The sequence below is a fragment of the Lagopus muta genome, chromosome 1 (assembly GCF_023343835.1).
Source record: "Lagopus muta isolate bLagMut1 chromosome 1, bLagMut1 primary, whole genome shotgun sequence".
In the NCBI taxonomy this organism is placed as follows: Eukaryota; Metazoa; Chordata; class Aves; order Galliformes; family Phasianidae; genus Lagopus; species Lagopus muta.
In genome coordinates, this window is record NC_064433.1 from 186,365,030 (window position 1) to 186,378,755 (window position 13,726).

The following is a 13,726-nucleotide window of genomic DNA, read 5'->3' on the forward strand; positions in this document are numbered from 1 at the left end:
TTAGTAATAAAAAACAGAGGGCAGGTTATGTCAAAATGATTATTTGTTTCTGCCAGTTTATTTCTCATGATTCTCTTTCAGTGATTTTTAATTGATACATAAATTGATGGGTTTTTACCAGGTATCTTATATCTGTAAATAGCATTATCTTTCAGTTCATTTTCAGATGAAGAGTAAGATGATGTTTCAAAATAATAAATCCTGTATCAGCTTATGTGATGGTTACCTGAAATGTACCTCTCTACAAACTCTGTCTGTTTGTGTGACCTGAGATGTTGAAGCTAGGAGACCTGCAACCACTTCTGGGCTGTAAAAGAGGCATTCTTCATAGTGTCCTCAACAGGATAACATTATTCTTCTTTTAGATCATTCTTATCTGCCCTCATTTTGGTTTCAGAACTCACTTGCCATCTCACAATATTTTTCCTAGCAAGGAGAAATTACAGATAATGGATCTTGGACTTGGGAAAGATTTGTTTGTCGTGAGTTATGTCTCAGTTTAAAAAAAAGAAAAAAAATTGCTCCAAAATATTTTTTTTTTATTCTGAAGAGTATGGAGTGTCTTAAAGACAAGATGTATTTTCTTCTTTTTGAGGACTCTGTTTCATTTCTTTGTCTCTATGTGTAGAATACACCTACAGTAGAGATGTATTAGTAAAACATAATAGATTATTGATAGTGACTTCTTTTTCAGTAGCATTGAAAATAGCATTGAGAGCATCAGATGCATTTGTGTAAGAATGAAGAAAGCAGCACAAAGCTGATATACTGGCATATTTACCTAGATATAAAAAAACTAGAGTGTTTTATCTGACACTAGGAGAAAAGCTTTCATGCTGCCAGCATTACTCATCAACACTTAAAACTGCAGCAAAATGCCTATAGTTAAACTGTGGTGGTGCCAATGAACTTAACAGTGCTTAGCCAGTATGTGCCTGAAGGGTTTGGGAATCCAACATCAAACTGATTCCATCAATTATGAGAAATTCTCTAATCAGTGTCTCTTTAGTTACATGAAAGAAAATGAAACAGAGTCCTAGAATATACTGAAGAAATTTAAAATGCTGCTCAGGAATTTACCTGTATCTGATATCATCTCCAAGAACAAAACAAACAAACAAAAAACAAACAGAAAGCCACTTTCAGCCTCACTTCTGCTCACTGTAGAGCATGAGAAAGTAGAACATTAAAAAATAGAATATTTTTTAAAAATTGCACGAAGTAATATGTTACATGGTATTCAGTACAGTGTTCACAATCTTGTTTTGATAGGTTTTTCAAGTAAACACTGAAGTACTCAGAATCAAAGGAAATATGCAGTAGAGCTACATGGTATTATTTAAATAGCACAGTGGGGTTTTATTTAAGAGAGAGTGAGTCACTGTTGAGTTTTAAAGAAAGATGTTATTTAAATCAACAGTGTAGAGAGGAGCCCCTATCATTAGCCTTTTTGTTCTTGACACTAATTTATAACAGTGTAGTATTGCATCAAATCATTGTCAAACAGATAATACCAAGGCTCCATTCAGAGCTTTCACATCAGCTGCAAGATGACAGATAACAGCACTGTTTTTGCCTAAATAAAGCAATACATCTGTTACAGTCCTAAATGACTTTTTGCATGGGGTGCTCTTCAGTAAAATAAAAAAAAATAAATTAAAAATAAAAAGCTCAGGCAAGCTGTGACTGAGTGTTGGAATGTATTTTCACCAAAATATATTACTGAGCAGAGTAAAGCTATTCATCACCCAATGAAATAAAAAACATTTCATGTAGACTATTGTGAATCAGTTCTAGCCTACAAAATATATTGTACCATTGTTTCAAAGTAAGGCATTGTTTCAAATTGGACATCAATAGACGCAGCACCACAAAGAAGAATGCTGAACACCACATAGCTGTAGTGAAAGGGTAGGTAATGATTGGACAAGGGGGTAGAGTTTTAAAATTTAGAGATGAGGTTTAAATATGATGGCAGGGGGATGTTTTTTTTGCCACCGAGAGGGTGGCAAGGTACTGGAACAGGTAGTCCAGATAGGTTTTGAATGCCCCATCCCTGGAGGTGCTCAATGCCAGGTTGGATGGAGCCCTTGGCAGCCTGAGCTGCTGGATGGCAACTAGCCCACAGCATGGGGTTGGAGCTGGGTAAACTTTGAGTTCTATTCCAGCAAAAGCCATTCTGTAATTGCATGATTCTGTGGAAGCCGCATGACCTCTATAGAGAGGCATCTGGATGTTCTGCTTCTAGCTGTTTTACCTGGTAATTTCATAGGGACTAGGAAGCCCATAAATAATTTGAGCAAAACTCCATTTTACCTTAAGGTCACAGGGATTGTTATTATAGATGAAGCAGAACTCTTTTGGAAATGTCTGAAGTATGGGCTTTGTTTGTCCTCTTCTTATTCTCCAACTACTCTGTAAGATGAAGATGGTGTATTTCTGCTATGAGAGTAGGTACTGTGCTATTTCTAGCCACAGCTGCACACTAAAAGGTCTGTTTTGCTGTTTTGGTCTGGGATAGAGAAGATATTCCAGTGCTTCTTTTACATCTCCAATACCTTACTCCTAAATGACACACAATAATTTAACTGCTGTAGGTGCTTATCTCTTTTGGAACATGTCTTTAAGTGGTTCAAGCCAGGAACACTTCATTTTCATTGTAACTTCCCTTTAAACACATGCATCTCTCTCAACCTGCAAAAAGGCAAGTTCGCCTTTTATTGTTAATTAAAACCCTCAAACACTCTGTCTCTCCCATGCCTGTGTAGTATTCTTTCAAATCTTACCAGTGTTCTCTGCCCTACTCTTCAGCTTGCTCCAAAGTCTTCATAGTGCATGCAGTCCATGCTCCTGGTCTCCAGTTCTCCCACTGCTGGGTATGAATGACATGTGTTTCCTGCCCTTGGCTGCTTCTTCTCTGGGTCTCCAACCCACCTTAAGGGGCTTCTCTGTCACTTGAGCATCAAATTCTGAACTGCTCTCTCCTGTAAAACAACTGAAAGCCAATGGAAAACTGATATTCTTCTGTAGATCAAGCCTTGACCTGAATGCAGGGAGCAAATCTGTTTAAGCAGTGAGGTGAGAACATCTGGAAGAAGAGAAAACACCGCTCTGAACCTGAGGGACGGCTCTCTGCTTGAAAATTATCATAGAATCATAAAATACGCTGAGTTAGAAGGGACCCATAAAGATCATCAAGTCCAATTCCTGGCTCCACACAGGACCATATGTCTGGGAGCGTTGTCCAGATAATCCTTGAACACCAGCAGCCTGGGGCTGTGTCCACTGCTCTGACGAGTCTGTTTCATGCCCACCACCCTCTGATGAAGAGCATTTTGCTGATATATAACCTGAATCAGGGCTGTAGTTTGTATGTGTCCCCATTTATTTATGTTTGCAGTGAGACTGAGGGGCTAAAGAAAGAAATTAAGAACCTGTTGGATTTTTTAAATTGCCTGCTGACAGTTGTACCTGTGAGTTTCCTGTCTCCCATGGGGAAAAAGTGATGAGCAAGGCAGGCTTTTCCACTGGACTGGGTTCAGCCTCAGACCACAAGTTGTTATAATTGGTATTTACATCAGAATGTCCCAAACTGTGCCATAATGAAGCATTCTGGAAAGTGTTTACAGTCATGCTGTGCACTTTGTTTTCTGCAAGGAGTGACTGTTTTCTTCCTCCTTCCCTCTTCTCTCTCTCCTTTTTTTTTTTTTTTTTTTTTTTTTTCATCTTACGGTTGCTATATCTGTTTTGTTACAATTCAAACAGGATATATTTTGATCCAAAAATTAGACAAATATCCTTGAATTAACGTAGAAGCTACCATTCATGGTTATAAAATATTGCAGTTAAAATACTATATCGTACACCAATATATTTTATCTCAGCATCAAAATCTCAAAGTGACTTTTTTTCCAAAGCCTGAATTGAAATTTCTCAAATAGAAGTAAAAATTAAGAACCAAAAATTTCAGGCTTGAGCTAACATAAGAAGTGATCTTAGCTGTTACAGAAACATCTGAAAGATCCAACTGTTACATCTAATAATGAGGAAAACACTGAGAAGGCTGACTGGTTGAGGGACATATCCGTAAGTCTTAGATTCGTAAAATCATTAAGGTTGGAAAAGACCACTAAGATCATCTAGTCCAACCATCAACCCATAAATGGATAGACTGAAGTCGTGGACATCAAGTTGTAATGAAATGATTTTATAATATGTGTATGCAAACATGCAAAGGAATTCTGGCATAAATATGCAAGATAATACCTCAAGAGGGTAAGCATTCTGAGAAATGAAACAAAGTGGTTACTTGACACGGAGCAAATAATGCTGTAAAGAAGACAGGGTTGTCCCAGGGGGCCTACCAGCCTGTGACAGCAGTGTAAAAGAAAGATGGGAGGAGTTTGCTGAAAGCTGGAGCTGGCTGGCATTTAAGTATGCTGTCATTGAGAAAGATACTGATTGTGAGTTCCTGCCACTGAATATTCTATGCGGACACATTTCTTACTGTACAAGTGCCAATTTTGTCTTCATTTATATGCAGCATGAGCCATTTCTTCTACACATTTTGAATAATGATAGAAAAAATGCCACAGTTTTCCTCCAAACTCATATGAGAATCTTTGTACTTACTGTGCTTCAGCAGGGCAGGGGTTATGAGTTCATGCTCAGCAATATTCCCAGCCAAATTGCTAGATACCTCTTAGTGCAAGCAGTGCAAGTGGTTGCACTGGTTAACTCTGGAACTTTAGAGCATAACAGAGGTGATAACCTCATGATGTTGAATTCATGACAGGTATACCACAGCTCATAACAAGCTGTATTAACAGTCTGTCAGCTAGGCCAGGATGGATTGCTTTCCTCTTGAAGCCCGGTGGAGCCATTCTGGCTTGTATAAAACAACTGATCAGTGAAGGCAGAAAGTTATTTTCCAGCCTGTTGGAAAGAACAGTGATTATCTATGTCAGACAATGACCACCCTGGGTCTGTTTTGTCTTATAAGTGTAACATCCATCAAATTTTTATACTAACTTTACAGTAAAAAATCTTTTACAGTTCTCATTTTATCTTACTGAAACAAACAAAAACAAACAAACAAAAATTTTAAAGTGGAGAGAGGCAATGATGTTTTTTGAAATCTTGAAGTTTTATAGAACAGGCAAATCATTTCTTGACAACTTAATTATTTATATTAGCTCTTGGGGGAGTGGAGTGCATCTAAACAGGGGATTAGTAAACAGTATGATTTAGGAGAACTCATGCTTAAGAAGTTGCATTACAGATATGGCGTTCACCATCTCTAAACTTTTAACAGTGACCAGCATTTAGCCATTGCTCGTCTCAGCATCATAAATCCCACTGAAAGGTGAAAAGTAAAAGTGCTACAAAAAGAGGGAAATAAAGATTACCATAAAACAAAAGAAGTCACTGAGAGATTATCATGTACCAAAAAAATCCCCTCATTGTTAAAAATTAACTCCTACATGTGTTGTTTCAATGGGACCATGAACTACAAATTGCTCAGAGGTGTTTGGATGACTTTGTACTATAAAATTGCAGAAAAAAAGTGGAGGAGTAAATCTCTTACACGATATAATGCCACTAGAGAAGGTAGCAACTGAGATGAGCGGAATGTCTGCCTCAAAGAGAATTTTTCTTATTCAGAAATGTAAGCAAAGTGATACAAGATATAAGTTGTTTGCTTCATGGCCTTGCTAAAAAAGAATTTTGATGCATGCAGGAAAATTCTTTGATTCTTCAGGGGAAGTCATTATCCTTTTGACAGATTAGTCTACATTTATTAACTAACCAGCTCCCAAGGGAAACATTCTGAGCTATCTAAACCTAATATGCTACAAAACGTGGATTGTGAGGTTGCTGAATTGTTTAAGTCCTTCATTTTTCTCTAGATAAACTGCTCCTGGTGTTTTTTCAGACAAGCTTGATGCTGTGATTAATTAAACTTCAAATATTGTGAAATGACTGAAGAATATTTAATGTAACTTAGTGAAAGTTATTAGGTATGAAAGATTTTGATGAATTGTTGCTAAAATATTCCCTCTGTACAATGAATTTATATTCTTGACTGCCCTGATCACAATGAATTTTAATGTGTGCAGTGTTAGTGTTGTTGTTTTGAATTTTTCCCCTCAAATTTAATTAAAATAATGATTGATTGATATAAATTGTTTGGCTGCATTGACTGAGCTCATGTATTCAAGCTTAATTTTTTGATTTATTTGTATAAGACAGTGTCTCCATCATTTTGAATCAAATCCTATGGCTGAACTGTTCAAACAAATTTACATTGTAAACAGTTCCCTGTCTACTCTTGCCCAAATATGCTCTAGATGGAAAAATGCAATCTTGTTAGTGTAATACAAAAAAAAAAAAAAAAAAAAAAAAAAAAAAAGGAAGGAACAGTAATGATGGGGCCAGCAGTTTGGTAGTAGATTTTTTAACAGTAGTGTCTATCTTTCTTACCTTTTCATCCTCCAACCTGTCTCCTGAAATTGTTGTGACAAATAAATGACACCGCGCACTGTATCAGTATTTCTCTTACCCATCACACTAAAGAGTGCCCAGACAAGCCATTCAAATTTCCTTATGTCCATTTTGCATGCATATACACATATGTTCTGTTGTCTTTACACAACAGGATGTAACTCCTGTTGCAGACTACCATCTGGTCAGAGCAGAGATTTTTCTACCAAACCAACTTCTGCTTCTTTCCAGAGCATACTTTGATATGAACTGGCATTTTATTTATTATGAAAATTCCAGTATTAAATGTGCAGGTTGGCAGCCCTGCCTGCGATGGAGGGGCTGGAGCTGGATAATCCTTGAGGTCCATGCCAACCCAAGCCATTCTGTGATTCTATCACAAGAAGACAAAGATATCTAGTCTCCTTACAAGGTCTAGACAAGACATGACCTGGCCTACTCCTATGTAAATGCCTGTATGAATTATAATATAGCCAGGGGTCTGCTAAAATATATAAAACCAACAACACTTTAACTTTGCTGTAGTTTTGATGCAGTAATTATCCAAAGTGCTGGCAGTTTAAGACTTAGAACACAATTATACATTGCCAAAAAATAAAATCATTTTACAGTTCACAATTCAATAATGAGGTAGCAGAAAAGAGACAGTTTGAGAAACCTCTTTCTTATAAGACAACAAATTTGGAAAATGTCACATCGAAATCAAATCCAAGTCAAGACACAGCCCCATCCATCCATTTCACAAACCTAAAGAAGTTTCTAACATTTACGACACTTCAGAGCAAATGAAGTGTAACTTCCCTATTCAGTATAATGAATGAAGTGATGAATAAAGTAGTGAGACCTTCCCATGACATCTGTAGTTGCATAAACCTGCGAAAGAAAGAACAGTAATTCAAAATAGTGAATAAGCCAGGCAGAACCACATTTCATGTAAATAAGATGGTAATGTGCAAAAATCTTACAGCAGTCTTTGTCCAACATCATGCCCCTTTTGGAATAACGTAGATAAACACACCGGCAATATTGTGCTATGGGTCTACTCTTCTTTCCTTGACGCAGTATAACGCTTTGCATATCATGCCATCAAAAAGGTAGTTTGAACCCACCAGTTGCAGCTACATATGATTGTTTAATTAAAATAAATTGTTTAAAAAAAAATTGTAAAGAAAAGAAAAATAGTTTAAAAGAATAGACTGCAGAAACTAATTATGCATTTGGCTTTAAGAGGATTTGTTTGATGGAGTTTTGCTATTAGGCAAGCAATGTTTATATGCTGATTTTTTTAAAAGAAACAATTTTAAATTTCCGTACTTAATGATATATAATTTAATATAATTATAATATTATATATATATATATAATATATATATATATTATATATAATATATAATATTATATTTAATATAATATATATATTATATATAATTATATATAATATATAATTATATAAATGGAAAAATATCCATAACTAGCTGAGACCTCTTTAAAAGTATTCAGGGCAATGGAATGCTATATCAAAATAGAATGACCAGCCTTGTATAACTAACTGATTTTCAAAACACAGTATATTTGCAGTTCAAAACACTCTTTGCAGTAACAATGCTAAATATTCCTCATAGTCCATTCTTCATCCATTTATGCAGAAATCTTCATACACGTATTGCTTTAATTAGTCTAAAGGTCAGCCCCAATTCTGCTCCTATGAAATGCAAGATATTCATCATTTCTTAATATCAAGACCAAGTAATTGTGCTGGTGAAAAATACTACTTGCACATAAAATCTGACATAACAGCCTGGAAAGGTGGTCAGCTTTGAAATTCTAAGCAGTCTGAGTGTTACAAGTGTACAAGTTCCAAACATAAGCGTATTGAAAAGACAAGTTCCAAGATAAGCACATTGAGTAAAAGCAATGGAGAGCAAAGAGATGATATTTCATCCATGTACTGTAAAGTTTTCTGAATCCCTTCTCCTCTCCTCTCCTCTCCTCTCCTCTCCTCTCCTCTCCTCTCCTCTCCTCTCCTCTCCTCTCCTCTCCTCTCCTCTCCTCTCCTCTCCTCTCCTCTCCTCTCCTCTCCTCTCCTCTCCTCTCCTCTCCACTCCTCTCCTCTCCTCTCCTCTCCTCTCCTCTCCTCTCCTCTCCTCTCCTCTCCTCTCCTCTCCTCTCCTCTCCTCTCCTCTCCTCTCCTCTCCTCTCCTCTCCTCTCCTCTCCTCTCCTCTCTTCTCCTCTCCAGCATTAAATTCCCTTTTTACAGATTTATTTATTTTCATTTCCAAATGGAGCAAATGAGAACGTTGAGATTGAATTAATAAATGTTTCCTGTTTTGTTTACTGTTAACTTACAGGGAAATGCATGATTTGGAAATAATCTCAGATATCTAATATTGCATTCAGTGTCTCAAACAAAAAAAAACCAGAATCTTATTAACTCACAAGGGTGTCAGAAATTAGTCAGTACAATGCTGAATTTACGTCCCCAGGATTAGCCCTTGTCCCACAGTAAGATTTTTCTAAATATCCTCTGTCCTGTTAAGTGTTCTCATGGAAATATCATTTTCACCACTCCTGCAAGGTACCAAGGCACAGTTTTGTGAATATACTACTCCTACTTTGCAGTAGAAAAAGCCTGCTCATCAAAGCTACTCCTTTCAGATCTGAAGAGTACCAAGTAACATTTGGTACTCAATAAATAATTAAATTTCTGCATATCAGTGTGAGGTTGCATTTGAAGTACTGAACTGAAGTGCTGAACATCTCCTTGTCTTACACAACAAACTTGCTTGGCATTGCATTCAAAAACCAAAGATATCCTAAGATATATTTTATTTAGTTTAATTTCTTAATTTTTACTGAAAAAAAAAAAAAAAAATTGAGAGAGAGAAAAAAAATCTTATGCCTAAGGGTAAAAGCCAGTTTCTAATTGCTGGGATTTATTTTCAGAGATCATATTATCTGAAAACCTACTTTTTGCTATTGGAATCGCTTGTCTTTTGGGTAATCTTTCTCAGTCAGTGTAGTGTAGATATTTTACTACCACTCACATTTACAGAGACTAGACTACTTTTTCAATGATTTGGTTAAGTCTTTGACGAAACTATACAGAAATTTAAGATATGACACTTTTCTCAGGTCTGGTCCACCAACGTCCTCTAATTAACTTACGTACCACCTTATGAAATTGATCCTTTCCAAGACCCTTTCAAAGGATATGAGTGTGGAGGTGACGTAACCACATCTGGGTTTCAGCCTAAAGTCACTTCAGAATCACCAGGATGCCAGCACCACACTCTACAGTGAAGACATACCCTAAAAAGTTCCATATCTGAAAAGTATCAGCACTTGTTTGTAGAGGAGCCCACAGCTTCAGTGGAGGGGAAATGAAAAGCAAGGATTTACAAATGAAGAAATGTAAAACTGATGTCTAAAGTATTGTAATGGATTATTATTGGTGTCATTAAGAGCGATTCTGTTCTTATTCCTCAATAGAATCTATTAATTTGGTCTATGAAAAGTCCTTTCATAGAAGTTGGAGGCAGCAAGGAAAAGATGTAATAATCCCTGAAATCTAAGCAGTTGTGTTGGTGTTTTCTGCTAGTATAGGGAAATCCCAGCACAGACATGATTTCTCCCAGCCCAAGAATGAAACAGCCTGCAGATCCTTACCCACAGATGCTAAAATAATAAATGAATAGAAAAACAAAGTCTGAAAAATAAACTCAGAACTTTTCAAAGCCTTCAACAGAATTTCGTTACACTGGCTCTTACATTACATTTGCTCTTTAGTCACACTGTGTCCTGATGCATAGTTTTCTCTCTTTTTTCCAACCAGTACACAGTTACAGAACTGATTCTAAGGAAAGAAATTTGTTTATGTCTCCTCCATTCTTCAGGTGAAATGCAAAATTATTATAATCTTAACTTTTTTTAGTGGTAAATGAAAATAAAAGTTTAAGGGTTGGTTGGTTTTTGTTGTTGTTGTTGTTAGCTTGTTTTTAATATTTTCTTTGCATATTAAATAATTTATAGCTATTCTCTGTTTTAACAGCAAAGAGGAAAAGTATCTTGACTTTTTTGAAATACAAGACATTCTGAGGTAAATCATAACCTTTACATATTCTGAATCTTGAAAACCTTTTTTTATGCTGAACCCTTCGCCTTTCCAGTCTGATTACACTAAGAACCCTTCACAGGTTAAATGCATGTTCCGCAGTTGGAGGGTTTATTAAAGCTTGTTACTTTTGTCATAATTACGTGGATGTTTAGCACTGAATGAATGGCCATGGAGTAGTTACTACGAGGGCAGTCTAAGAGTAGCGTGCTTTTTCTGATGGTTCTTTTGCTCTTGAGTGGATGGCAAAACTTGAGAGATTCATAGCAATCTCTCTGAGATCCGTTCTGCAGACTTGCAGGGCAATGAAATATATAGTGATGGCTAGGGAATGGAGCATTTTCTTTATCTATGTCACAAGCATCCTAACCAAAGGTTCTTCAGAACAAAGTTGCCAAGGAAATTTCACCTCTTTCTTTTCTTCTGATGCCTACTTTTTGGAATTCAACTTATTGTGAGCATTTAGGATCTCCAAATTCCTTCTCTTAGACTTTTTCTTCTTCTGTTTCTTGGGTACAAAGTGCCTCTTCTGGTTATCAGGTCTAAAAGTAACTGTTTTCTCTCTAAACTCTACATTCTTTGACATCTAACACCTCCATACCAACTTTATCTCATTTTCTTTTCTGTGAAATTTCCACATATTCTTCTTTCTTTTCTCCTTTTCTCTTGCTACCCCAAATAAATTTGTATGATCCAGTTTGATTTCTTTTGTATTTTTCAGAGAATTTATCTACTCTGTAAGCCCTTCTGCTTTTTCCTCTGCCCTAGGAATCGACTTTCATTTAATACACATTTGTCCTGCATGAGCTTCATGCCTGTTTGGGAACATGGCACATACTGCCCTGTGGATTGACTTAAAACCTTTGGTAGCCAGTCTGCAAAGCTCCAGTTGTTTCTTCTTTCAGTAAGGCTATAATTTGTAAATGAAAAGACTCCTCTGCACTGAGCACATCTCATTTTACTGTCTCCAATTCACTCTCAGGTCCACTAAGCTTCTTCCTCAGTTACTTATACAATCTGCACTACCTCTGAAGATCTACTATAACTGCATCCACCTTTGTGTTCACTCAAATTATTTCTCTTTTACAGAATTGTTGTCTTAGAGATATATTTTTCTCTCTAGTTCAGGTTAAAGGACAAGCAATAAACAATCCATTTAGTCTGTCATGCAGTGTTAAAATTAACAGACTTCTCCTTCAGAATTTTCTTAGATACCAGTGATGTAACTTAGAGTAGACAGGAACGGAATATCACAAGCAAGCATTTGAGAAATGATCTGCTGCACGCATTTTGCACAAATTTTATTCAAGCATTTGAATAGATATTTCAACACACAGCACAGGAATTTGCACAATTAGGGCATAAGTCATCACTGGGAAGAGAGACAGTATAAGATCTCTGCAAAGCTCACATCCCATGTAGGTGTTCAGAGCTGACCAAGTCTTATCCTAGTATCCTGTCAGGGGATTAGTTAAATCCTCAAGGAATAAACTGTTTATCCAAGTAATTTTTTATCCAATTTCCAGGTATGGTATTTAATACGCTCACAGTACTGCACTGGGCTCTAGCGTTGGGATTGCTTCCACTTGACTTCATGTCTACACCCCTGCAAGTCATTTTTATTGCGAATGGAAAGAAAAAGGCCCTTTCAATACATGAACAGTGAACTCAACCATATTTTACCCAAGTGGTCAACAATGTTGGTGCTTGCTTTGTCAAGCTGAGGAACAAGTCAAGTATTACAGATGTGGAGTGTCAGAGAAAGAGATGAAGTTAGGATTGAGAAGATGGCCACCAGTTGGTTTCTCACTGCTCCTTAATTATAGTGTTGTTTGGCTTAAACTGTTTGGCCTTCACATTTTGTTCTTACTCCCCAAATCGCTAAAGGTTACTGTGTTATTCTATAGAATTTTTTAGCTCATCCTACATGTATATATATGAATAAATGGTGAGCACCTCACATGCATAGCACTGTTTGCTTGAGCATAGTCCTGCGGTTTTACGCCACTACTCCACTGCTCCCACAGCTGCTTTGCACTGTACCCCACTGCTGCCACAGTAACCTTCATGTGCATGGCCCTTTGCACAGCAGCTGTCAGAGAAAGCTGAGCACACAATCACTTCTTTCTGTTTGCTCCTGTTGTTGTCGTGATTTATTAGGTACAAAGGCAGGAGACTGGCCCCGCACAAGTCGGAAATAGAGTGTTTCACCCCAAAAGGGAGTATGGGGAATGGTGGGAGAGCTACAATGACCAGGTAAGCTAACAGCAAGTGGCCTTAGGTCAGTGTGATATGTTTGTGAACAAGGGGAGCAGCCCTGGGACAGTGCCAGCCCAGATCCTCTCTGTAATTCCTGTGCATCCCATATGTCTAGAAAAAAATATACATCTCTAAAATAAAACACATGGCCACTGCTGATTTCTGTGTTTCATCTAACTGGAAAAAAAAAACAAAAAAAAACAGAAAACCTGCACTGTGTTCATTTGAGTGATGCAAACCACATGTCCTGTGTGATGTTGTCATAATATGGTGCTTTGGGAAGGAGAAACTTTACACCTGACATTAACCCAGTAGAGCAGGGAAAGAGAGACAGCACTTAAACACTGAGTGAGAAGCTCCATAGCTCCTTGGGAATAGAGGCTGCATTTTGTGTCTAATCAAAAGACTGCATAAAAATAGAAAGAAAAAAAAAAAAAAAAAAAAAAAAAAAGAACGCATTCTAATATGAAAATGTTGGTTCTTCTCAGTCAAAATGGCTTGTAGGAAAGTGTTAAGTTTCACAGTGGTTTTAAGGAAAGGTTTCAAAATCATTTTAAATAGAGCTCAGAACATCTTTTAGAACTTTCTCCATTGCATCTAATTTAGATATTTCTTTTTGTTTCAGACATTATATAATGCACAACATTATGTATCAATGATTTTAATTAGTATTATGAACTATATTTCTAACTGTTCCTGGGATTAACTGTCTTAATAAGGACACTTTTTTAGGTTTTTGCAATGAAATATTTCAAACGGTTCACTTTAATTCTGTGAAATGTTTGAATATTTGAATTGTTCATTTCATTTTGAATCCAATCAGATTTCCAAATGCTGGATTCTCCCATAGG

At 36.7% G+C, this 13,726-nt stretch overlaps 1 protein-coding gene across 7 annotated transcripts in view; it reads left to right on the forward strand.

Annotated features, from left to right (window-relative positions):
• The window catches only part of GRM5 (glutamate metabotropic receptor 5), a 247,650-nt gene that overhangs the window by 221,961 nt on the left and 11,963 nt on the right, over nucleotides 1-13,726 (forward strand). For all 7 annotated transcript variants that reach the window (XM_048939815.1, XM_048939845.1, XM_048939829.1 and 4 more), the window contains one exon: nucleotides 12,777-12,872. In XM_048939815.1, the coding sequence (XP_048795772.1) occupies nucleotides 12,777-12,872 (96 nt within the window). The remainder of the gene's footprint in view (nucleotides 1-12,776; nucleotides 12,873-13,726) is intronic.